Genomic DNA, 27,247 nt, shown 5'->3' with positions numbered 1-27,247 from the left:
AGTCTATACTACAGGGCAGAGCATTGAAGACAAATGCTCTACAGTCTTGACAAAAAAGCTTAGTATGCCATTTACAAAAGAGGAGGAAAATAAGTTGTGGAATCAACATTTTCTGTGCTATGATTATCTTGTGTACATGAAAGTAATTGTGGGCTGATGCTCTAAAATGAATTACAACCTTACAACAACATTAGAATAATGTTCAGCGCCACTCTGATCTCTGAGCTTTCCTTATATAGTCTGGAATAAGCTGTGGCGTGGGGGGTTGTAGTCTGTTTGGGACTAAAGCAAGTCAATCCTGCCACAAGTGGGAGCGGATGAAGGTTATCGCACCATTATATTAATAAGTAACCAATAACTGAATTAGAAGATGGGATATAAATCAAGCCACTGAGTGAACTGACTGTGATGAAAAGATGTTCATGTTTGTTTTATATTTTTTCTCTCTGCAGAAACTTTTCGGTTGGTTGGTCCAGATGTTCCTCTATATGCAGTTACTGGTTCTGATCTTGTTCTGCCTTGTTTAATTGAACCCAAAACCAGTGCAGTGGACATGAGAGTGGAGTGGTTCAGGCCAGACACAGAAAACTCAATAGTACATCTTTATAAAGATCACACAGTAATTAATTCAGGGCAAAGTCCAGCTTACAAAGGGAGAACAGCTTTATCTGACGAGATGCTGGAAAAAGGAGACGCCTCACTGCTGTTAAATAATGTTAAAGTTTCTGATGAGGGGAAATACAAATGTTACATTGTCGCTGAAACATGGTATGATGATTTCACTGTTCAAGTAAAAGTTGAAGGTATAGTAGCTGATTTATGATTAATATTGTTACATTTAAAAAAGTATTTGGACACATGATCATAAGCTTGTTGAGCTTGTTGGACAGAGTTGTTACTAGGATGTTATCCTGATGGGCATTTGAATTGTTTGGGTGGACAACAACAAAAATATTGCTTTTCCTAAATAGAATATGTAATCAAGGACATGGCTAAATTTTGAGGAGGGGGCAAAAGGAATACAATTACAGCATTTATTTTTAGGGGAGTCCAGGGTGGGCAACACCACACCTGTGTTTACACCCCACTGTTGGACATCAAATGGTAACCAAAAACAACTGCTATTAAAATATTAAAGCCATTCTTCAGAGAAGGCTTCTCACAAGACATTAAAGTATCTTTGTGAGAACTGGTGCCCATTCTGTCAAAAAAGCGTTTGTATGGCTGGGCACTGATGTTGGTCCAGAAAGCCTCAATTGCTGTTCCATTTCATTCCAAAGCTGGGGCTGAGAGGTCAGAGCTTTGTGCAGGCCACTGAAGTTATTTTAATGCATTAATTGAAAAATTAGAAGGGGTGTCCCAATACTTTTTTCCATATAGTATGTTTGTGTTTATGAAAGAGGAAATACTGATACTTGATGTGTAACTTGATCTACAGCTGTTGGAACAGAACCACTGATAACTCTGGAGAGCTTTGATCATTCAGGAGGATTCAGTCTATTGTGTGAATCTAAAAACTGGTGGCCTGAACCAGAGGTTCTGTGGCTGGGTGATGAGGGAATCAACCTGAGTGGTGGAGTAACAGAAACACACAGAGACGGAGAATTCTTTAGTGTTCAACGACGTATCACTGTACTCAACGGTGACGCAGGCAGGTTCTACTGCAGAGTCCAACAGAGACATCACATGAAGGAGAACGAGTTCATCATCTCTAGTAAGTAATGATCGAACTGTAGGAGCCTGTGAACTTTGCAGTAAGAATTTTATGTCTTTAAAAAATGACAGCAATACATACAGTCATTAAAATTGTCCTTGTCCTGATTTCTTCTGTTTAGACATCTCTGTCACTGTCACTTATTTAACCAATTAAACACATTAAATTATTAACTAGGTTTGGTTACATTAGTACAATGCCATTTTTTAGATTCTGGGACTCTAAGAACCACAGTGTCAAACATGATTGGACGTGTGAGGGTGTGTGAACAGTTAACAGCTGCAGGGTCTAGAACAGGGGTGGGCAAACCTTTTGGCCGAAGGGCCACACTGGGTTTTAAAATTTTACAGAAGGGCCGGGCAATAGACTTTAACAAAGGTCGGGGTTGGTAGTGTTTGGAGTGTGCAAACTAGTGGAATCAACTGAAATGCAAGGTATTAAAAAAAAGGTTAAACATAGCAGGCTTTAATGTAAGGCTGTAAGATATGACTAAAAAACTCATATCTCTTAAAGTACTATGGCAGGCCACTGTCCGTATTTTACCTTATATTGTTTATGTTGTCTTAAAAACACAAAATACTGTAGTTCTGATACATTCTGACAGAATTACAGTGTTTATTTTTTGTGATGCATTTGCATTTTGACATTAAACAAACCAACAGAATCTCACAATCACATTTATGCTGTCGGTTTTACTTCAAATAAATGAGCATAAAAAAATCACAATATTTGATAAAGCTTTGCTATCACTGCAAAATGAAAGCGCACGGTAAACAGCAGAACCGCGACCCAGATCAATCACACAGCAGCAGAAAATCATAACCTCTGTGCACCTGATCCATGTTTTAATCCATCAGGGATACAATCCACTTTTTTTCTTGGCAACCATCTTGAATGTTTCCAGAATATATAAGATTCATACCCAATTGTTTTTATCCACTAATGAAAACGGTCTTAGATCGTTTATTCTCTCGGCTTTCACGGTAAAAAGCTGATTCATTCACTAAGCTGTCACTTATTGTAAGACACCGCCATCCTCCCACCACTAGAGGGAGACCGCGTGCCACACCCAGGGATAATTAAGCTGATTGACATCAGCTGTGCAGCACCTTTATAAAGGCTGCGCACGGCTCACTCGGCGCAGAGTCTTGTGTTAATTTAGTAATACCAGACCTCGCCGGTAATTTGGTATTCTCTTCTTAAAAAAGACATCTTTCGTCCTCTTTTTCTCTGTTTCGGGAACATTGGTTTTCCCCTAAAAGAAAGACCTTTTTGTTTATCTCCCTGTTTAAATAACTGGAACAGTTTTAGAAAAGTAAAGTAATTTATCATTTCTTTAGTAACCTCAGAGTCAGAGTCAGAGAGGTTTTATTGTCATTTCAGCTACATACAAGTACATATTGAAACGAAACAGCGTTCCTCTAGGATCACGTATAACACGGTACAAAAAGTGCAAGACAATACAAAACAGTGCAAATACAACAATAATACAAAAAATCCTATAATAAATAACTACAAAAGATATTCCTAATTATCCCTAATCTAAACAAGTAATTAGAAGACAGGACTAAAAACAAGTGTTAGTACATGATGGTGAATAGATGGTACAATGGTTCATGAGGTAGTGACAAGTTGTACATTAGCAGCGTAAAATTGGCAATGCAGATAAGGTGCCTAAAAAGTAAATATGGTGCAAAATACAAGTAAGGTGCAGAAATTATTGTGCAGTTCCAGGAGGTGTGCAAAAATGCAAGTAACATAGTCAAAAATGCAAGTAACAGTCAATACAGATCAGTGTGTGGCAGCAGAAAATTTCCGGAGGAAATTGTTACAGTACTGAGTTTAGAAGTCTGATTGCTTGAGGGATAAAACTGTTACACAGTCTGGTTGTGTTAGTCCGGATGCTGCGATATCGTCTCCCAGACGGGAGCAGAGTAAAAAGTCCATGTGATGGATGGGTTGGATCATCCACAATGCTGAGAGCTTTGCGGATGCAGCGGGTGTTAAAAATGTCCGTGAGAGATGGAAGAGCGACCCCGATGATCTTTTCAGCTGTCCTCACTACTCGCTGGAGAGTCTTGCGGTCCGACGCAGTACAATTTCCGAACCAGACAGTGATGCAGCCGCTCAGGATGCTCTCGATTGTTCCTCTGTAGAACGTGGTGAGAATGGGGGGTGGCAGATGAGCTTTCCTCAGTCTTCTCAAAAAGTAGAGACGCTGCTGGGCTTTCTTGGTGATGGAACTGGTGTTAAGGGTCCAGGTGAGATTCTCCTCCAGATGAACACCGAGAAATTTGGTGCTCTTGACGATCTCAACAGATGAGCCGTCGATGTGCAGTGGGGAGTGGTCCCTTAGTGTCTTTCTAAAGTCAATGACCATCTCTTTGGTTTTATTCACATTCAGAGACAGGTTGTTGACTTGGCACCAGTCCGTTAGATGTTGTACCTCCTCTCTGTACGCTGACTCATCGTTGTTGCTGATGAGTCCCACCACAGTTGTGTCGTCTGCAAACTTAACGATGGAATTCGAGCTGTGCATTGCTGTACAGTCGTGCGTAAGCAGAGTAAACAGCAGTGGACTGAGCACACAGCCTTGGGGAGCGCCGGTGCTCAGTGTGGTGGTGCTGGAGGTGTTCTTACCGATCCGGACGGACTGAGGTCTCTCAGTCAAGAAGTCCAGGATCCAGTTGCAGAGAGAGGTGTTCAGGCCCAGCGTGCTCAGCTTTCCAATTAGATGCTGAGGAATGATGGTGTTGAATGCTGAGCTAAAGTCTATGAACAGCATCCTGACGTAAGTGTTCTTTCTGTCCAGGTGTGTAGAAGCCAGGTGAAGTGTGGTGGATATGGCGTCGTCCGTTGAGCGGTTAGGACGGTACGCAAACTGCAGTGGGTCCATGGTGGGAGGCAGTAGGGTCTTAATATGCCTCATGACTAGTTTCTCGAAGCACTTCGTGATGATAGGCGTGAGTGCTACGGGACGATAGTCGTTGAAGCATGACACAGATGACTTCTTTGGCACGGGTACGATGGTGGTCGTCTTGAGGCATGTTGGAACGATGGCGCTGCTCAGGGAGATGTTGAAGATGTCAGTGAATACATCTGCCAGCTGGTCTGCACATCCTTTGAGCACTCGGCCAGGAATGTTGTCTGGTCCAGAAGCCTTCCGTGGGTTGACTCCGTGCAGAGTTCTCCTCACGTCCGCTGTGGAGAGACGAAGCACCTGGTCGTCACAAGGTGGGATCATCTTCCTCGCCAACATGTTGTTCTGCGCCTCAAACCGAGCGTAGAAGTCGTTCAGCGCATCTGGAAGGGAGGCATCACTGTCACAGATGGGTGGGGTCGTCCTGTAGTTGGTGATGGCCTGGATGCCCTGCCACAAGCGCCGTGTGTCACCGCTGTTCTGGAAGTGGCTGTGGATGTTCTGGCCGTGTGCGCGCTTTGCTTCTCGGATCGCCCGGGACAGTCTGGCTCTCGCTGTTCTCAGAGCCGGCTGGTCACCTGCTTTAAAAGCGGAGTCTCGGGCCCTCAGCAGTGCACGCACCTCTGGAGTCATCCACGGCTTCTGGTTGGGTCTGGAAGTGATGGTTCTAGTGGTAGTGACGTCCTCAATGCACTTGCTGATGTAGCAGGTCACTGAAGTCGTGTACTCCTCTAGATCAGTGTAATCGCCGTATGTTGCGCCTCCCTAAACATGTCCCAGTCAGTGCACTCAAAACAGTCCTGAAGAGCAGAGATGGATCCTTCTGGCCAGGTTTTCACCTGTTTCTGTACAGGTCTGGAGTGCCTGACGAGTGCTCTGTATGCTGGAATTAGCATTACAGAGATGTGGTCTGAGTATCCGAGGTGGGGGCGGGGCTCCGCCCGGTACGCACCGCCGATGTTTGTGTAAACATTATCCAGCGTGTTCGCTCCTCTCGTAGCAAAGTCCACATGCCGATGGAATTTAGGGAGAACAGACTTGAGATTTGCATGATTAAAATCCCCAGCGATTAATCCAACCTTTCACGTTTCCCGCCTCAAACCATACCTGTGTTCCCCTGGGACCCGATCACCAAAACCTCCCCCTGTTCGCATGGTTGACGGTTCTCCAGCCTACACAGTAAATAGGATACTCGATTCCCGACAAGTCCAAAATCGAGTCCAATATTTGGTGGACTGGGAGGGATATGGCCCGGAAGAGCGTTCCTGGGTACCGGCAGCGCAGATTCTCGATCCCGATCTCATCCGGACCTTTAACCGGGATCGAGTGACCGGCCTCGGGGAGGGGGTCCTGTAAGACACCCCCATCCTCCCACCACTAGAGGGAGACCGCGTGCCACACCCAGGGATAATTAAGCTGATTGACATCAGCTGTGCAGCACCTTTATAAAGGCTGCGCACGGCTCACTCGGCGCAGAGTCTTGTGTTAATTTAGTAATACCAGACCTCGCCGGTAATTTGGTATTCTCTTCTTAAAAAAGACATCTTTCGTCCTCTTTTTCTCTGTTTCGGGAACATTGGTTTTCCCCTAAAAGAAAGACCTTTTTGTTTATCTCCCTGTTTAACTAACTGGAACAGTTTTAGAAAAGTAAAGTAATTTATCATTTCTTTAGTAACCTCACACCTTTGTTGAGGTCTCTTTGAGTTCTGAAACGACTACCCAACAGCCAGCGGGTAGCTCATCAGATTAGTTTTTCTTTGTGTATTTTTTGGTATGTTAATAAGTGATTCAGATCGCAGTTTCTTTAATTTACCCTATAGAGTAGTGGTTAGTGCATCAGGCTCTCGAGCTCAGTACGCTGACGTGTGGGGTTCGAAACCACACGTTTTATTTTTTATTATCAAGTTGCGGTCTCCGCTATTTCAGTCAGTCTTTCCTCTCTGTTTTCCCTTTTTTCAACAAACACACAGTTCCTTTATATATATATATATATAAATACACACATATCTTCTGCTATTTGTTTACATTTAAGGATTATCATTTAAAACCGTTAAGTAGTTTAAAGTCACAAGCACTTTAACCAAGCCCATAGCGAATCGGGTAGAGCAAAGCTCTTTAACACCCGCGATCCCGGTTCGAATCTCACTCACTGCGATTTTTCAAATCTGCTTTTGGGTCCCACCAGACTGTTATTTAAGATCTGGGAAAACACAACACGAGGCGTTTGAGCCCCGTAACGGAAAGACTCTGCCAGCATGGACCCAGCAGACAGGAATATGTTGCAGCAAGCCATAACAGCCCAGGGGGCCCGGTTAGGGGAGCATGAGGAGGCGCTGAGCCAATTGGCCCAACGCATGCATGAACTAACATTGGCAGTCCAACGGTTAAACTCCCCTCCCAAGGAGGAGACACTTTCTGTTTCACCTGATCAGCCACTCCCCTCTATCCACCAGGACGTCATGCTACCAGCACCCATTAGATTCAGTGGTGAACCAGGGGCATGCAGGGGATTTCTGCTTCAGTGTTCCCTGACATTCCAACTAGCACCCACCCGGTTCCCCACTGAAGGAGCCAAGGTCGCATATATGATTTCTCTCCTCACGGACAGAGCTTTAATGTGGGCTACAGCCTTGTGGGAGAGCAAGTCTTCTGACTGTAGCACCGTTGCGGATTTTACCGCAGCTATGAAGCGGACCTTCGATAGTCCTGTACGAGGTGCCGAAGCTGCTTCAGCCCTTCTGAATTTGCGGCAGGGCTCACTCTCAGTCGCCGATTATACCATCTCCTTCCGCACTTGGGCAGCGGAGAGTGGTTGGAACTCGGAGGCTCTGATGGCCGTCTACCAACAGGGGCTTAATGAGGACCTTAAAGACCTCTTGGCCACCAGAGACCCTCCTGCCAGTTTGGAGGACCTGTACGAGGTCACTACCAAACTTGACAACCGCCTACGTGAGCGTCGGCGGACCAATAAGAAGGCACAACGAGCCCTGACCCCAGAGGAAGCGCCTGTCCGCCCCCGACTTGCGGCCTCTTCCGAAGGAGGTGAGCCCATGCAGATTGGGCCCCAAGAGGCTGAGCAACGTCGCCAGGGGGGGGCGGTGCATGTACTGTGGGGAGGGAAGCCACAAGCTGGCTCAGTGTCCAGTTCGGCCAGTAAAAGGCCAGGCCTACCCCCGGTAGGGGGCCCCAGGGTAGGCCCAGTTCTAGGCCCCAGGTCCAGTGGGTTGTTCCTTCCTGTCACGTTGAGCTGGAACAACTCGCGCGCCGACAAAAGATTGCAGGCCTTCATAGATTCCGGCGCCGCAGGTAATTTTATGGACCTCACAATGGCCCTAGAACTAGGGCTACCCATGGAACCTTTGGTGACACCGCTACCGGTGGCTGCCATTGACGGGTTCCCACTCCGGTCTGGGGCCATCAAAAGACAGACCAGACCCATTACTGTGAGTGTAGGTCAACACTCGGAGTCACTTTCATTTTTTTTAACGCAAGCGCCGGATTTGCCGGTCATCCTAGGATTCCCCTGGTCGGTCAGACATAACCCCCGAATCGACTGGCTTTCCAAATCCATCCGACACTGGGGCCCATATTGTCAGGGCTCCTGTTTGGCTCCTAGGTGTCACCCAGGCAGCCTCTCTCACGAACCAGTCGATTTGAGCAAGGTCCCGGTGGCCTACCATGACCTACGAGAAGTCTTTAGTAAACGGAAGACGGAGGTGCTACCCCCCACCGCTCGTTCGATTGTGCCATTGATCTGCTACCGGGCACATCTCCCCCTAGGGGGCGCCTTTTCTCTCTCTCTGGACCCGAGAGAACAGCAATGGAGAAGTACGTCCAAGAAGCCTTAGCCCAAGGCTTTATCAGACCCTCATCCTCTCCCGCTGGAGCGGGCTTTTTCTTCGTAGGCAAGAAGGACGGAGGCCTACGGCCCTGTATCGATTACAGAGGCCTTAACAAAATCACAGTCAAAGACCGATATCCCTTGCCCCTTATGACATCTGCTTTCGAGACACTGCAACAAGCGTCTGTTTTCTCTAAACTAGACCTTCGCAGTGCCTATAACCTCGTGCGAGTTAGATCTGGGGATGAATGGAAAACAGCGTTCATCACCCCGACCGGTCACTATGAATACTTAGTCATGCCGTTCGGGTTGATGAACGCACCAGCTGTCTTTCAGCGCCTGATCCACGAGGTCCTCCGAGAAACACTTGGTCTCTACGCCTTTGTATACCTTGATGATATTCTCATCTTTAGTAAAACTGTGAAGGAACACGTCGGCCATGTACGACGAGTGCTTCAACTACTCCTTGAGAACCACCTTTTCGTGAAACTGGAGAAATCCCAGTTCCACATACCCGAGGTCCACTTTCTGGGGTTTGTGGTTTCCCAGGGCAAACTGGCCATGGACCCTGCTAAACTCAAGGCTGTGGCTGAATGGCCACGTCCAACCTCTCTCCGGCTGGTCCAACGCTTTTTGGGTTTTACCAACTTTTACCGACGGTTTGTTAGAGGTTTTGGGTCAGTCGCAGCGCCCCTGACGGCTCTTACCTGAAAAGTGCCAGGACCTTTTCGGTGGACAGACGAAGCACAGAAGGCGTTCGACGAACTTAAGCGTAGACTGATCTCGGCGCCCATTCTTCATCTTCCTGATCCCCAACTTCCTTTTCTAGTGGAGGTAGATGCCTCCGAGGTAGGGGTAGGGGCAATTCTTTCTCAGCGCTCGGGCGTGGACAGGAAACTTCATCCTTGCGCCTACTTCTCCCATCGCCTAACGCCTACTGAACGCAATTATGGTGTAGGAGATAGAGAACTCCTTGCAGTCAAGATGGCTCTCGAAGAGTGGCGGCACTGGCTAGAGGGGGCCAAACATCCGTTCTTGGTCTGGACGGACCATAAGAACCTTGCATACATTCAAGAAGCCAAACGACTAAACCCCCGGCAAGCCCGTTGGACGCTATTTTTTAGTCGCTTTGACTTCACCCTCTCATACCGGCCAGGCACCAAGAACGCCAAACCTGACGCCCTCTCCAGACAGTGGGAGGAGCCACAAGCCCGACCAACATTACCCATCCTTCCTCCAGAACGCATAGTGGCACCGCTGCGTTGGGGAGTTGAGGAAGGAGTCAAGAGAGCCCTTCTAGCCGAACCCGACCCAGGGGGAACCCCTACCCATTGCCTGTATGTCCCCGCATCAGCCCGGACTCAGGTCTTGCAATGGGGGCACGAGAGCTTCTTCGCAGGACACCCTGGAGCTACTCGCACCCTGAAGTTAATTCAGAGGCGGTTCTGGTGGGCTAATATGGCTCGGGATATCCGGCAATTCGTCTCTGCGTGTGAAACGTGTGCACGCAACAAGGACTCCAGAGCCAAGCCACCAGGGTTGTTACACCCTTTGCCCATTCCCCATCGCCCATGGTCACATCTGTCTCTGGACTTTATCACTGGCCTGCCCAATTCTAAAGGCCTGTCAGTAATTCTGGTGGTGGTAGACAGGTTTTCTAAGGCCGCCAGATTCATTGGCTTGCCCAAACTTCCCTCAGCCAGAGAGACGGCCCACCTCATCCTTCAACAGGTTGTGCGGTATCATGGCCTGCCCACAGACCTGGTTTCAGATAGGGGTCCTCAGTTTGCTAGCCAATTTTGGAAAGCTTTTTGTGCTTCCCTAGGGGCCTCTGTCAGCCTCTCTTCAGGTTTTCACCCCCAGTCCAATGGGCAGACTGAAAGGGTGAACCAAGATCTAGAGCAGTCGCTAAGGTGTCTGGCTTCAACCAGCCCCTCCACCTGGGCGGATCACCTATTGTGGGCGGAATTCGCCCACAATACTCTCTGGCACTCCTCTTTGGGCATGTCCTCCTTTGAGTGCCAGTTTGGCTATCCACCTCCCCTGTTCCCTGAACAGGAAACTCAGCTGGCCACATCGTCAGCCAGCCATATGGTACGCCGTTGCAGGTCCACCTGGCGACGAGCTCTGGCGGTCCTGGTAGCCCAAACAACCTCACGGAAGAGCACAGCAGACCGTAAGAGAAGGTTGGGAAATACTTTCCGCCCGGGCCAACGAGTATGGCTAAGCGCAAAAGACTTACCTCTGAAGGTCAGCAACAGAAAACTGGCGCCTCGATACGTTGGACCATTCAAAATAGTCAGACGCATCAACCCAGTTTCCTACAGGTTGCAACTCCCGCCCTCGTTCAGGGTTAATCCAACCTTTCACGTTTCCCGCCTCAAACCATACCTGTGTTCCCCTGGGACCCGATCACCAAAACCTCCCCCTGTTCGCATGGTTGACGGTTCTCCAGCCTACACAGTAAATAGGATACTCGATTCCCGACAAGTCCAAAATCAAATCCAATATTTGGTGGACTGGGAGGGATATGGCCCGGAAGAGCGTTCCTGGGTACCGGCAGCGCAGATTCTCGATCCCGATCTCATCCGGACCTTTAACCGGGATCGAGTGACCGGCCTGGGGATGTCAGGAGACACCCCTCGAGGAGGGGGTCCTGTAAGACACCGCCATCCTCCCACCACTAGAGGGAGACCGCGTGCCACACCCAGGGATAATTAAGCTGATTGACATCAGCTGTGCAGCACCTTTATAAAGGCTGCGCACGGCTCACTCGGCGCAGAGTCTTGTGTTAATTTAGTAATACCAGACCTCGCCGGTAATTTGGTATTCTCTTCTTAAAAAAGACATCTTTCGTCCTCTTTTTCTCTGTTTCGGGAACATTGGTTTTCCCCTAAAAGAAAGACCTTTTTGTTTATCTCCCTGTTTAACTAACTGGAACAGTTTTAGAAAAGTAAAGTAATTTATCATTTCTTTAGTAACCTCACACCTTTGTTGAGGTCTCTTTGAGTTCTGAAACGACTACCCAACAGCCAGCGGGTAGCTCATCAGATTAGTTTTTCTTTGTGTATTTTTTGGTATGTTAATAAGTGATTCAGATCACAGTTTCTTTAATTTACCCTATAGAGTAGTGGTTAGTGCATCAGGCTCTCGAGCTCAGTACGCTGACGTGCGGGGTTCGAAACCACACGTTTTATTTTTTATTATCAAGTTGCGGTCTCCGCTATTTCAGTCAGTCTTTCCTCTCTGTTTTCCCTTTTTTCAACAAACACACAGTTCCTTTATATATATATATATATATAAATACACACATATCTTCTGCTATTTGTTTACATTTAAGGATTATCATTTAAAACCGTTAAGTAGTTTAAAGTCACAAGCACTTTAACCAAGCCCGTAGCGAATCGGGTAGAGCAAAGCTCTTTAACACCCGCGATCCCGGTTCGAATCTCACTCACTGCGATTTTTCAAATCTGCTTTTGGGTCCCACCAGACTGTTATTTAAGATCTGGGAAAACACAACACGAGGCGTTTGAGCCCGGTAACACTTATCCAACAACCAATAAACAGAGAGATTGAAATTCCGCCCAGTATCTGAATTTCGGAAGCTCTAATTGGTTTTAGAAGCAATTATGTTAAAAGTTTTGTTTTCTTGAAATAAATTTCCTCTAATTAAAAGTTTGATTTCTTCATGTTTTACCAGGGGTGCAAGTAAATTTGGAGCTGACTGTATTTATATTTTATTTCTTTGTTTTGTGTTTCAGATCAGATTTTCTCAGCATGGAAAACTGCTGTCATCTGTGTTTCAGTTGGAAGTTTGATCATGATCATAGGAATTGGGTTTGTAGTTTTCATGAGTTGGAAAGGTGAGAATCATCCTGAATTGGTACATTTAAATGTTTTATTGTTTCATGCTACTTTCATGCTGTTCATGTTAGAAAACTTCTTTACTTCAGCCAGCAGGGTGCATTCACATGAGAAGCAGCAAAACCACCACTATGTCTGTTTTGTTGTTCCCTATGGAGTGTGGCGGTGCTGTGCACTTTTGCCGCTTTGAGTCCAAAACACTTCTCATGTGAATGCACCATAAATGCATGTGAAGGTTTGTGGGGTGGGGGTGGTTACACATTTTATGAGTTTTTAAAGGAAAAAGATCCATAACATTCTACCTAATCACATTGTTACAGTTTAATTAAACCAAATGTTTGTTTTTTTACATGAAAATGTTTTATTGTTTTTTTTCTTATTATTTTAGTTAAAAGATGGAGAAAGGAGTATGCTGAGAAAGGTGAATTAAAAAACTGACAGCTCTGATACATGAGCTTTCAGTTCAGCTCATTTTACTTTTACATCAGATTGTAACAAAACATTCAAAACAAAGACAACAGGTTAGAGAAAACAGAATGAGAAATCAAAAGCAAACAAAAGAAACCTAGAAAAATGATTATTAATATATGTTAACAATATGGAATATACAGTATATACAACCCCAAATCAGAAAAAGTTGGGACAGCATGGAGATTTACAGAGTCTTACATTTACTTTCAATTTAATTTGATGTCAGACAGGATGAACCTGAGATATTTCATGTTTTATCTGCTCAACTTCATTTATTACTAAACATCCATTCCTGCATTTCAGGCCTGTAACAACACATTCCAAAAAAAAGTTCTGTTTGGCTTGTTTGGTCACAAATCTCTGTATCAGGATAAAAAGCAGGCCGGTCTAGTGCACTATTACTGGGAGGATTTCTATTCAAATAAAGCTGAAGTAGCTGTGAAACAGATACCATGACATCACTGGCTTGTTTCTTCTGGTTTTTCTTGGAAATAATAAAACAGTATGTTTAATTTATATAGTGATTTTCCCAAACGCAAGGACATTTATCATAGCAATAACATACCAATGAATATTTAAAAAATGGTTTTATGGAAAAATAAATTTTTAAAAAGTCCTGGCATTACAAAACATTTCACCCTTTTAAAAAATCATTAATCTTGATGGTTCCCCTTTATTTTTGCTCCAAAATGCTTCTGGGAAAATGTTCTGTGTACAGATGACATAAACAGTGCACATCAATTTTAATTTGAACTTGTGGTCACTAAGAAAATGCTGTAAGATCTTTTTCAACATCTAATCTTGTATTTTAATAATAAGATGAGATTAGAGGTGCCGGTTGTAGAGGTGCCTATGATATATTATTCAAAGTCTGCTTACTGACAGTCTCCTTAAGAAAATCTTTGTTTTATGTCAGGCTTTTATGTTAGAAGAAGCATAAAGTTCGGCTTTATCTCATTATTACAATTTAATGTAACTTAATCCTTGTGTCTTCTTGTTTTACATGTAAATCTTTTCACTGTTTTTTTTCTCTTTTTAGTTAAACAGTGGAGAGAGGAAGATGCTGAGAAAGGTACATTTTTATTCAGATTGCTTCTACAGTGGGGCTTGAAAGTTTGTGAACCCTTTAGAATGTTCTATATTTCTGCATAAATATGACCTAAAACATCACACAAGTCCTAAAAGTAGATAAAGAGAACCCAGTTAAACAAATGAGCGACCAACAAAGATCACTCCAAGAGCAAGGCATGTAATAGTCGGCGAGGTCACAAAAGACCCCAGGGTAACTTCTAAGCAACTGAAGGCCTCTCTCACATTGGCTAATGTTAATGTTCATGAGTCCACCATCAGGAGAACACTGAACAACAATGGTGTGCATGGCAGGGTTGCAAGGAGAAAGCCACTGCTCTCCAAAAAGAACATTGCTGCTCGTCTGCAGTTTGCTACAGATCACGTGGACAAGCCAGAATGCTATTGGAAGAATGTTTTGTGGATGGATAAGACCAAAATAGAACTTTTTGGTTTAAATGAAAAGTGTTATGTTTGGAGAAAGGAAAACACTGCATTCCAGCATAAGAACCCTATCCCATCTGTGAAACATGGTGGTGGTAGTATCATGGTTTGGGCCTGTTTTGCTGCATCTGGGCCAGGACGGCTTGCCATCATTGATGGAACAATGAATTCTGAATTATATCAGTGAATTCTTAAGGAAAATGTCAGGACATCTGTCCATGAACTGAATCTCAAGAGAAGGTGGGTCATGCAGCAAGACAACGACCCTAAGCACACAAGTCATTCTACAAAGAATGGTTAAAGAAGAATAAAGTTAATGTTTTGGAATAGCCAAGTCAAAGTCCTGACCTTAATCCAATCGAAATGTTGTGGAAGGACCTGAAGCGAGCAGTTAATGTGAGGAAACCCACCAACATCCCAGAGTTGAAGCTGTTCTGTACAGAGGAATGGGCTAAAATTCCTCCAAGCCGGTGTGCAGGACTGATCAACAGTTACCGGAAACGTTTAGTTGCAGTTATTGCTGCAAAGGGCTGTCACACCAGATACTGAAAGCAAAGGTTCACATACTTTTGCCACTCACAAATATGTAATATTGGATCATTTTCCTCAATAAATAAATGACCAAGTACAATATTTTTGTCTCATTTGTTTAACTGGGTTCTCTTTATCTACTTTTAGGACTTCTGATGATGTTTTAGGTCATATTTATGCAGAAATATAGAAAATTCTAAAGGGTTCACAAACTTTCAAGCACCACTGTATTTTGGAAGTTAATGCTTATGAACCTGATACATGATATTTTAACATCAGATTGTAGCAAAACATTCCAAAAAGTTAGAACAGAGAATAACATAAAATATAATTACCGTTTATCTGTACTTTCCATTTTGTTCTTTTGTTCCATTTTGTTTTCCTACAATCTTTTGTGTTTGGCTTTTTGGTCACTGCACTACTGCAGAAGTGAACTAACTGGATATAAAACTGTCTGCACTGTTTACACTACTGGGAGGATTTCTATTAAAATGAGGCTGAAGTAGCTGTAAAACAGATACCATGACATCATTGGCTGTTTTTTAATATAGCACCTTTTCCAAGCTAAAGAACACTTTACAATGGTTGGAACATACAAATAAATATTTAAAAACACAAGCCTTTATATGTACATAATGACTTTTTTTATTCTTTCATTTAAAAAAAAAAATTCAATTAAAGAATTATTAATCTTCTCCTTTATGTTTGTTGCAAAATGTTTTTGGGAAAATGTTCTGTTTAAACAGTGCACATGGAGATGAACTTGTGATCTGTTTATTAACTGAGTCAAAGCCCCAACCAACCACCACCTTTTTTTACTATGGTTGTTACATATTTGTGAAAAACTTGTGTTCAGCTGAGCTGTATATAATTTTTATATTAATAATAAATGAAGTTACTCAGTCCACTGACTAAATGACCTGAATGATCTTTTTTAGTGCTGGAAGTCCAAACATCCCTAAAAAAGCCTGGTTATAATCTTCTACATGGAGTTGATTTTTCTCCTGTTCAGTGGGCAGCGGTGGTGGTTGCTTTATGTAACTCCGATAAGGAGCTGGAAGAGTTTAACCTGAAGAAATACATGTCGTCAGATGAAGGGGTTCGAAGACTGCGACCAGTGATTCAATCAACGAAAAGAGCTGTGTGAGTATTTAAACTAAAAATACTTTACTGACCACCAGTGTGATTTTGTTCTGACTCGCATCAGTTTGCAGTGTTTAAAGAATAGTTTTAATTATTCAAGAACAAATGCTGTTTAGCCCTGCCTGACCCTGTGTGAAAAATTAATTGCCCCCTTAGCTGCTAAATCAACCAGTTAAGCCAGTGGTGGGCAAACTACGGGCCCGCTGGCCACATACAGGCCGTTAGGGTGTTTGATCCGGCCCGTTAAGAATTTACAAAATTCTCCGCTTGCAAACTGAATCGCTGAGTCAACAAGTCAGAGATGACTCTTTTCAAATGGATTATTCATTGAAATCGAATCAGGGAGCTGAGCTCTTATCTACGGTAAAGATTAATTTGTTTTGTTCACTCTTTCATTTCATTACGGTGTCGTGCTCATACAACTTAATGAATCGGTTCATTTTTGCTCTGGCTTTAGAGTTACTCATCTTCACAAAAGCTAGAAGGCTAGCAAGCAGAATGAGAATGAGAACAGAAGACATTGCATCCGCCTTAGCAGTTTTCACAGGAAAACATACGATCATTTGCAAATTAAATAAACCATGAAGTCTAAAAAATCATTTCCAGTTTACAGAATGAGAGTTTAATGACAAACGAATCTTAACCACATCGGTCACCATCTTGAACGACCGTGAGGTTTTGTTGCTCATGCATTACTTTTATAATATTTAGTAGCACTGAAACCTGGAGAAGCAGAAGTGAGAAGAGTTGAAACCACAGTAAGAAACTCAGCAGTGTTATTTGGATAAATGATCATTTATTAACAGCATGGATGAGCTGAGTTGCTCGTGATTGGGTGGAACAACGACGACGCTGCCGCTTGTAGTGATAAATGTTTGTATTGTTGATGCTGCTTATTCTGCACAAAGATGTGCTGTACTGAGTTTTTTTCTGTTTACTTACAAGTACAAATAAAGTCAGTCATTTGCACTGTGAGCTCTGAGGATGTGGTTCTAAGCTCTACCACCTCGATGTATCTGGAGAAGTAATCAACAATGAGCAAGTAGCTTTTCTTGTCATGTCTCAAAGAGATCCATACCTACTTTACACCATGAGCGAGCTGGGCCTGGGCTAGACAGCAGTGGCTTACACCGCTGTACTCATATGTCATATGTCACAGTTGTCCACCATCAGGTGAATTTGAGATGACAGACCTGGCCACCATACAGAATGTTGAGCTCTGGCTCGGCATTTAGAAATGCCCTGGTGTCCCTCATGGATCTTTTCAAGAATGTCCTTCTGCAGTTGAACTGGAATCACTAATCTTTCTCCTTTTAGGAGGAGATTGCCCACCACGGTGAGTTCCACTCTGACTTGCCAAAAATGCTTTAGGTCTTTGTATATGGCATGTTTCTCTGGCCAGCCAGCTAAACAGTATTGTTTTGCAACCTTACACATATCGTCGGCTGCTTCAGCTTCTTGGATCTGTTTCAGACGAGTCTCCGTCACCAGCAGCAATTATATAGTGTCTTTAGTGCACTATAGTGTCCACCAAAGACTTGAACATCTTTTTCCAATTGCTGATCAGCAAGTGTCAACGTGTTGCTGAGTGGTGCACAAGACAACGTGTCTGCAGTTATGAGGTTTTTTACTGGAACATGTTTGTCATAACAAAATCTCAAGAGGCGAAGGCAGAATCTGAGAATTCTCATCTAGGCCTCTATTACCCAGCAGCGGCAGAAGTAGCTTGTGGTCAGTCAGTATGGTGAACTGTAGGCCTTGGAGATATGAGACTAACCTTTCGCACGCCCATGTGACTGTTTGCGCTTCTTTTTCAATTTGTGCATAGCACTTCTCTGTGTCTGTCAGTCCTCTTGAAATGTATGTGACAGGTCTCCATGTGCCATCACATTGTCTCTGTGTAAGTACAGCACCTACACCATGAGGATGCATCTGCTGCAACTCTTGTCTCTCTTTCTGGTGAGTACTGCACCAGTACTTCTCTGGATCGCCCCAGTACCACTCATTTCTTTCTCTCAGTAACTCCTGGTGAATAAAGCGAGTTGCGGGAGGAATTTGGCGAGATAATTTGCCATGCCCATGACTCTGCGAACATCAGCCACAGGTTGGCAAGACAAGAATGTCATCAGCATGGCAGATCACTCCATCATAGTTCTCTAGTAGCTGTGACATTCTGCGTTGAAAGTGTTCTGGGGCAGATACAATACCAAATAGGAGCGATTAAAAAAATATCTCCCAAATGGTGTAATAAATGTAGTGAAAGGCTTTTATTCATTGGTGATGGGAATCTGCCAGAAGCCTGACCTAGCATCCAATTTTGTAAACACTTTGGCATTGGACAGCATCACTAGGGATTGGTCTACAGCTGGTAGAATGTGGCGTTCTCGCTTGACCCCCCTTATTATGTCTACACAAATGCGGATCTTCCCATTTGGCTTGGGAACAACAACCATCCCTGCGTACCACTCTGTAGGGCTGCTCACCTTGGATATGACCCTTGCAGTAGCCCAAGTCCAATAAACACAGGGGGATATGCAGCAACAAAGTTTGGGGTGTTTTGTTGTGTAAGAGCATCCATGCGGTGAACCAGACCCAGGGCTGCAATTGCTGGTAGCCCTAATAGTGCTTTTGTAAGTCCAGCAACAACATAAACGTCTTGGATGCAGCTACGCCCTTTTGCTGTGAGGACCGCTTGAAAACACCCTTTTACATCAAGGATGTTATGACCTGGCCCATAAAGCACTTTTGGTGCTTTTTGGAGGTGACCAAGTTTGTTTTGCTGAAAACATTCTCTGGTACCTCTGATACTGCTGCACCTGTGTCTAATTTGAACTGCAGTATGACTCCATTTACAGTCAGAGTTTGTGTCCACTCTTGAGCAGTAGGTGAGGACACTTCGCCATAGGAAAAAAAAAAAAGTCCTGTGAGGGTGTTTCACATCCACCCGGTGACACAGAGTCCATTTTGGATGTGCGACATGCTACAGAAAAGTGCCCTTTTTTGTGACACTTATGGCATTCAGCCTCTCTAGCTGGACAGTCTTTCCATGCATGCTTTTTTTCCTACACAGCATCTACCACAGTCTTTTTGGTACTGATGCTGTTTACTTTTGTGGACACTTTATTCGTTGTGTTTTTCAGACTTTGGGTTTTGAAACTTCTTTTTGTTTCCCCCTTTTCATAGCATCTATGTTAATGCCATTAGCTGCTCCTGTAATATTGGGGCCATGCAGTACAGCCTGTTGTTTTTTCACAGTTTCAAACTAAGAAGGTGCAGAATTACAGTGCTGCAGTCTGATCTCAAAATATGTCTGAAATTAATTAACATTCATTTAGTAAAGTAAATATAATGCTAACAGTTTTTGCACCACCTACTAACTTGCACTCTGCTGATTAGAGTAGAAAATGTAATTTGAAATGGTGAAAATGATCAACCACAGAGCTCCGGACTAAATAATGAAGTTCGGTAATAAAGAAAGAAATGCATTAATAATAGACAATCTTTTTAATCTTTTTATTAAAAAGGCGCTCAGGTGGTGCAGCAGTAAGGTACACTAGCTCACTTTAGCTGAGATCTGAGGATGTTAGCATGGAGGGAATTGATCTGACTGATGTGTAATCATGTTTTCAGGAGAATGAATTTTACTCTGATTAAAACACTGTAATAATAATCAGATAGTTTTGACAGTTTCATGAATCAGACGTGAACAGAGCTCAGTTTACATAAACATGACGTGTAAATTACATGTTTAGTCTCGTGCACTAGTTTTATACAGAATGTAGAATTTCACCTGAAACAGGAGCAGAAGTATTTGTACTTCTAACCCTGAATGTTAGTGACAGCAGTTTCTACGTAGAGCTTCCTGATCATTATTAGTTCCCAGTCGTGCTGTGCAGAAATACAGCAGTGAGAGTGAAACATTTACAGAGTAAAATAGTGAGTAATTATGGAATGTACATTTAATTTAGATAAAATTATTGAACCACTTCATACTGGTCAGGACCATGGTGGATCCAGTGCTACTTGAAAACACTTGAGAGGACGTAGGAACATACACTTTTGACACACACACACACACACACACAGTCACTCTCATCTATGTTTTACGATGGAGATGGAAATCAGGTTGTCATTTATAATCTGTGAGTAACATTGTAACAATTCTCAGTCGCTACACGGCTATAGTTAGCACTTCCACTATTTTGGATGGCGTAGAAATATGAAGCTCCGCCCCTTTGTAAATCAGTACAGTAGAGCAGTTCTGCTATTGGTTGATTCATGAATTCAACTGCTTTCACTTTTATCTGCAATGTAGTCTGATCTGATTATTTCTCTCCAGGTTGGATGATTGTAATCTAACAGAGGAAAGTTGTGAAGTTCTGTCCTCAGTTCTCAGTTTAAACTCCTCCAGTCTGAAACATCTGAACCTGGGTTACAATAAACTGAAGGATTCAGGAGTGAAGCTGCTCTCTGCTGGACTGAAGAATCCACACTGTAAACTGGAGATACTGTGGTAAGATCTTCATTTACACACTGTAGATACAGAAGAATCATTGAAGCATCATTTTATTAAAAGCTGAACCTTGGTAGATGGTTAGTTTGGGACTCTTTGGAGTCTTCATACATCATCACATCCTATCATGACTGTTTCTTAACTGTATCTCACTAACTTACCTGAGATTAGATCCTAAACTAGTAGCACCTGAGTTTCTGGTGTTGAACCTGCTGTAGGAATTTATCATGGATGAAAAAAACGTGATTCAGCTTTAAAAAAAATCATAACTGCTATTTTTATCTTCTCAGTGTTCTTCTATACAGGAATAAAATTATTTTTGTGCATTAGCTCTTTAGTTAGCAACATTCACAGAGGTAACAGTGACATTTTAGCAAGTAACAACCAGTTTATATTAATCTCTGATCAATTCCACAGCAGCATGAGAACCAGAAAACATCTACTGCTGGTTCAGGATCCTGAGACTGAGAGATTTTAACCAGAAATCATCAGTTTTTGTGGTTCAGTTAGCAACTTAGCTCTGTCCTAGCAATTTAGCTTTGAATAGCTGGCAGTTTAATGCTCTGAAATTAATTTGTAAAACTAAATCAGGTTCTTCATCAACACAAAGTTTTTTACGTCTTGACCCAGTTACATTAACCAGTTCATCCTGGTCAGGAGCAAAGTGGAAAAAAAGCGGCAAATTGGAAACACACCCTGGACAGATGCTGCTTTTAAATGCACGTCGGGCAGAAGGTTTCACTGTGATTAAACTCGTTTACCTGACTCGATCGTGTTTATGTAGTTTGTGTGGGAAGATAAAAAATATGGAGGCTGTCAAGTTTATATATTTATGTTATTATTTGTGTTAATTGTAGATGTTTAAAAGTGTTACAGTTAAAATAAACATACAAATTGAACATTATTATTTGATATCCACCATTAATGAACCCTTAAAACTCAGTGTTCACATCACAATAGCTACAAATAATGCAGTACTAGCTGCACCACTGTACCATACATTAGGAGTGTGGTGGTGATTAACCTCATTTGTTCTGTTCTCTGTTAACAAGCTAAGCTTAGACTGTAAACAAACAAAAGAACACTACAAAAACAGCAGATAATCTAATTCCTCCTCTCTTCTCTCATGATTAATTAGTTAAGCACCATTAATTAAACTAGAACTGAAATCCCAGGTTTCATTGGTTGGTGTTTGGGAGGGTTTTTGGTTTTGAATGTGTAGATGTCAGGGCAAAAATCGTGTCATTAGAGGCTAGAAGTCTCAGAAAGCAGCACATGATTCCATGTTCTAAAGAGACTCAAATGCAAAACAAAGTCACTTAAATCTACCAGTCCGGAAAGGGTTACAAATCACACACCACTGAACAAAAAACTATTAGGTTAAGTTATCAGGTTTAGGAGGGCTGTTTTAAAGCTACATGTTGGTTATCTGAATTACCAAAAGTGCATTTGGCTCTGGATCTAGTGGTGATTACGGGTGGAACTTGTGAGGTGCTGGTGAATTTACAAGCTTTACTAAGTTTACTGGCCCATGTGTTGATGTCAGCAAAAAACATTATTATACTTACATGTCAAAAACATGTTTCCATTTTTAATACACAGTGATGTGATTGGATAGTTTCTCTGGCTTTTATTGATGGGATAAAAAAAAATATATATTTTCAAAGCTCAAGCAAAAACAAATTGTTAAATGTGACAGTTCCTCTTTAGCTGCTCAGGTGGCACAGCGGTAAAAACACAGGCTGCAACCAGAGCTGGGATCTCAAATACATCATATAGAATCTCAGCTCTGCCTTGCCGGCTGAGGAGGAGGGGCTACATGAAGAATGTGAGAATGGTGCAGTTTTGACCTCTGCTGGCTGATTAGAGGCGCCTACACAGAGATGAGGAAAGAGTGCTCTTAGGGTGTGTCTCTCCGTACACAACGCTAGGTAGCACAACACTCGTCAATGTGTGGGTGATAAGATGCATACGGCATGCTGCCCACATGTCGGAGGGGGTGTGGGTTAGCTTCGATCTCCTCGGTCTAGGTACAATGAAGGAGGTGCAACAAAGGAACCAGACAGCAGAGAAAGAGGCAGGTGGAACCAGCAGGAATGAAGAAGACTGGAGTGGAGAGAAAGTGGTATAGAACCACTGATCCAGGTAAAGGGAGGAAGCTTAGCAACCAGGAGGAAAAGGGAAATATTAGAATTCAGGGGGAAAAAATCCAAAGAGCTGAACTCCACCATAGTGGCCTCAACAGACAATCTGGTGATGAGAGGAGAAACCAGGGGCTTTCACAGGCAGAGTGATGAGGAATCAGGTGTGAATGATAATCAGTGGGGAGAATCTATTGGCTGAGATGTTCAGGCTATTAAACTGAGGAGAGCATAATTAAACCCCATACACAGATGGGGCTCCTGACACCGTTATTTACAACATTAAATATAATGCAGTTCAGGCCTACACTGTTCAGCTACATTATAAAATAATATTCTAAAATACACAGCAAGCACAGTTTGGTGAGAAGGTAAATTCTTCATTAGGAACACTAGTGCTGGGGGCATCATTGCTGTTGTTCACCTCAGTTTGTACTGAGCTGGAAATATTAACCTGCTTGTAATTTTTTTTAGTTAATTGTTCCTGTTTGGAGCCACGATTGTACGATTTTTGAGCCTTTCATCAGTTTAGCTTCCTCTGCTTAACATTAGATTAATTTTATTTCATCCTTTGATTTGCTTTCATTTTTTTTTAGATCCCCTCACGTACCACTGATAGTACCATAGTTTGAGAACCTCGGCTTCAGTTCGTGTTTTAATAAAACAAAGTCTGATGATGAGTTTGTGAACATTGTGTACAGAGTGCAGTGCAATTCAGCAGGAACAGTGTTGTTGTTATTTCACCATTATAATCATTTCACTTTTCATCCTTCAGTGGACGTTTAACACACGTGTTTTACTGTGTTAAAACAGTAAAATGATGTTGAAGGTGTTTCAAGGGTGTCCTGGAGTGATTTGACAGTAGATTCGGATCCAGTAAAGTGGATGTTAGCTCTTAGTTTGGCACTTTAAACATCTTATACAGTAGAATGATGGCTGAACACTCATGAGAGTAGAAATTCTTGAAATTATGGAATACATTTTCCAGTTTATTAAACTGCATGTTCCTGTTTACTGTGTAGAATTTATTTATTTTTCATTTCTGAGATGAAGAAGCTAAACGTTTGAGTCATTTTGATCATTTGCACTGTGAGCTCTGAGGATGTGGTTCTGAGCTCTACCACCTCGATGTATCTGGAGAAGTAATCAACAATGAGCAAGTAGCTTTTCTTGTCATGCTCAAAGAGATCCATACCTACTTTACACCATGAGCGAGCTGGGACTGGGCTATACAACAGTGGCTCACACCGCTGTACTCTGTGTCATATGTCACAGTTGTCCACCATCAGGTGAATTTGAGATGACAGACCTGGCCACCATACAGAATGTTGAGCTCTGGCTCGGCATTTAGAAATGCCCTGGTGTCCCTCATGGATCTTTTCAAGAATGTCCTTCTGCAGTTGAACTGGAATCACTAATCTTTCTCCTTTTAGGAGGAGATTGCCCACCACGGTGAGTTCCACTCTGACTTGCCAAAAATGCTTTAGGTCTTTGTATATTGCATGTTTCTCTGGCCAGCCAGCTAAACAGTATTGTTTTGCAACCTTACACGTATCATTGGCTGCTTGAGCTTCTTGGATCTGTTTCAGACGAGTCTCTGTCACCGGCAGTGATGACACTATAGTGTCAACGAAGACTTGAAAATCTTTTTCCAACTGCTGATCAGCAAGTGTCAACGTGTTACTGAGTGGTGCACAAGACAACGTGTCTGCAGTTATGAGGTTTTTTTTTCTGGAACATGTCATAACAAAATCTCAAGAGGCGAAGGCGGAATCTGAGAATTCTCATCTAGGCCTCTGTTACCCAGCAGCGGCAGAAGTGGCTTGTAGTCAGTCAGTATGGTGAAGTAAAGGCCTTGGAGATATGAGACTAACCTTTTGCACGCCCATGTGTCTGCTAGAGCTCCTTTTTCAATTTGTGCATAGCACTTCTCTGTGTCTGTCAGTCCTCTTGAAATGTATGTGACAGGTCTCCATGTGCCATCACATTGTCTCTGTGTAAGTACAGCACCTACATCATGAGGATGCATCTGCTGCAAGTACTGCACCAGTACTTCTCTGGATCGCCCCAGTACCACTCATTTCTTTCTCTCAGTAACTCCTGGTGAATGAAGCAAGTTGCGGGAGGAATTTGGCGAGATAATTTGCCATGCCCATGAGTCTGCGAACATCAGCCACACAGGTTGGCAAAACAAGAATGTCATCAGCATGGCAGATCACTCCATCATAGTTCTCTAGTAGCTGTGACAGTCTGCGTTGAAAGTGTTCTGGGGCAGAAACAATACCAAATAGGAGCGATTAAAAAAATATCTCCCAAATGGTGTAATAAATGTAGTCAGAGGCTTTGATTTATTGGTGATGGGAATCTGCCAGAAGCCTGACCTAGCATCCAATTTTGTGAACACTTTGGCATTGGACAGCATCACTAGGGATTGGTCTACAGCTGGTAGAATGTGGCGTTCTCACTTGACCCACTTATTTAAGTTGGTGATGTCTACACAAATGCAGATCTTTCCATTTGGCTTGGGAACAACAACCATCCCTGCACACCACTCTGTAGGGCTGCTCACCTTGGATATGACACCCATACTCTCCATTCGGTCTATCATTTTGGCTCTCATGGGCAGTGGCACTCTGTGGGGTGTTGAAAGTGCATATGGTGTTGCCCCTTTTTGCAGTTTAATGTGATAGGACCCTTGCAGTAGCCAAAGTCCAGTAAACACAGAGCGGGGGACCAGACCCAGGGCTGCAATTGCTGGTAGCCCTAATAGTGCTTTTGTAAGTCCAGCAACAACATAAACGTCTTGGATGCAGCTACGCCCTTTTGCTGTGAGGACCGCTTGAAAACACCCTTTTACATCAAGGATGTTATGACCAGGCCCATAAAGCACTTTTGGTGCTTTTTGGAGGTGACCAAGTTTGTTTTGCTGAAAACATTCTCTGGTACCTCTGATACTGCTGCACCTGTGTCTAATTTGAACTGCAGTATGACTCCATTTACAGTCAGAGTTTGTGTCCACTCTTGAGCAGTAGGTGAGGACACTTCGCCATAGGAAAAAACAGAAACGTGCCCTTTTTTGTGACACTTATGGCATTCAGCCTCTCTAGCTGGACAGTCTTTCCATGCATGCTTTTTTTCCTACACAGCATCTACCACAGTCTTTTTGGTACTGATGCTGTTTACTTTTGTGGACACTTTTTTCGTCGTGTTTTTCAAACTTTGGGTTTTGAAACTTCTTTTTGTTTCCCCCTTTTCATAGCATCTATGTTAATGCCATTAGCTGCTTCTGTAATATTGGGGCCATGCAGTACAGCTTGTTGTTTTTTCACAGTTTCAAACTAAGAAGGTGCAGAATTACAGTGCTGCAGTCTGATCTCAAAATATGTCTGAAATTAATTAACATTCATTTAGTAAAGTAAATATAATGCTAACAGTTTCTGCACCACCTACTTACTTGCACTCTGCTGATTATACTGAGCAGAAAATGTAATTTGAAATGGTGAAAATTATCAACCACAGCGCTCCGGACTAAATAATGAAGTTCGGTAATGTTAGGTATTAACATTTGTTAGGTAGTTTCTCTAATTTACTGAAAGTCCTGTCCCTTAAATTAGACTAGACTAGAACTTAACCAGGAGAAGAATCATTCGTTGAATCTCATGCACGAGGAAAGCACCCAGACAAGACACCAAAGTCAAAGTATGAATGCCTTACTTTATTGAAAGAAAACAGAGTTTTTATAAAGACCAGAAAAGTATGTGTGTGTGTGTGTGTGTGTGTGTGAGAGAGAGAGAGCGTGTCTAAATATGTGTGTGTGTGTGTGTGAGAATGTGTGTGTGAAGGCTAAACTACATGAGAAGATTTTAGAGAGAAGGACAGTTTTAATCAACAAGAACAAAACTAGCCAAAACAACCTTCAAACTACATTCTCAGCTCATAAGCGAAGAGAAGAGCAAAAATACTAGTCATACCATAAGTATATTGACATAAGTGTAACTAAGATCTAACAGGTAATAAAGAGAGAAATGCATTAATAATAGACAATCTTTTTAATCTTTTTAAAAAGCACCCCGTTAGCATGAAGGACGCGCTCAGGTGGTGCAGCAGTAAAGTACACTAGTTTACTTTTGCTGAGATCTGAGAATGTTAGTGTGACAGAGCGGTGGACGTAGTTAGTTTAAGTTGCTCGACAACGCCACCTAGGGGAATTTCACCCCTAGTAAATATAACTGGCACTTAAGGCCCAGAAAGAAAGACACCCAGGTTCGAAGACACTTGGAGACCAGAGACGTACTTCCAACACTTAGTCAATTTTATAAGCAATTGTTTACAAAAGTTTCCACACGAGTCAAGCCACGTTCTAAAACAGACACAATTAGTATAAAATGATTAGCCACATCACATTTAATACTCTATGGGTCCATTTATAATTTAAAGACAACCACGGCAGGAAGGAACAGGGCTGAGGGCTTACCACGGCAGCGGAAAATATGGAAGTAAAGGAATCTCCTACACTACACACCACACGTGATCACACCGCACACCTCAATAACACCCAATGTGCTTTAGTGCAGGACAAGTGAAAGGGGTTCCA

At 43.0% G+C, this 27,247-nt stretch overlaps 1 protein-coding gene across 1 annotated transcript in view; it reads left to right on the top strand.

Annotated features, from left to right (window-relative positions):
- The window catches only part of LOC134328438 (butyrophilin-like protein 2), a 31,651-nt gene extending 10,677 nt beyond the window's left edge, over positions 1-20,974 (top strand). Inside the window, exons 3-10 of the mRNA XM_063009533.1 lie at positions 453-803; positions 1,439-1,714; positions 12,240-12,341; positions 12,731-12,763; positions 13,853-13,885; positions 15,795-15,999; positions 20,339-20,420; positions 20,930-20,974. Of these exons, the coding sequence (XP_062865603.1) occupies positions 453-803; positions 1,439-1,714; positions 12,240-12,341; positions 12,731-12,763; positions 13,853-13,885; positions 15,795-15,999; positions 20,339-20,420; positions 20,930-20,974 (1,127 nt within the window). The remainder of the gene's footprint in view (positions 1-452; positions 804-1,438; positions 1,715-12,239; positions 12,342-12,730; positions 12,764-13,852; positions 13,886-15,794; positions 16,000-20,338; positions 20,421-20,929) is intronic.
- The last annotated feature ends 6,273 nt before the right edge of the window (positions 20,975-27,247 follow it).

This window comes from Trichomycterus rosablanca, chromosome 15, assembly GCF_030014385.1.
Source record: "Trichomycterus rosablanca isolate fTriRos1 chromosome 15, fTriRos1.hap1, whole genome shotgun sequence".
NCBI lineage: Eukaryota > Metazoa > Chordata > Actinopteri > Siluriformes > Trichomycteridae > Trichomycterus > Trichomycterus rosablanca.
This window is presented reverse-complemented; position numbering and strand designations above follow the sequence as displayed.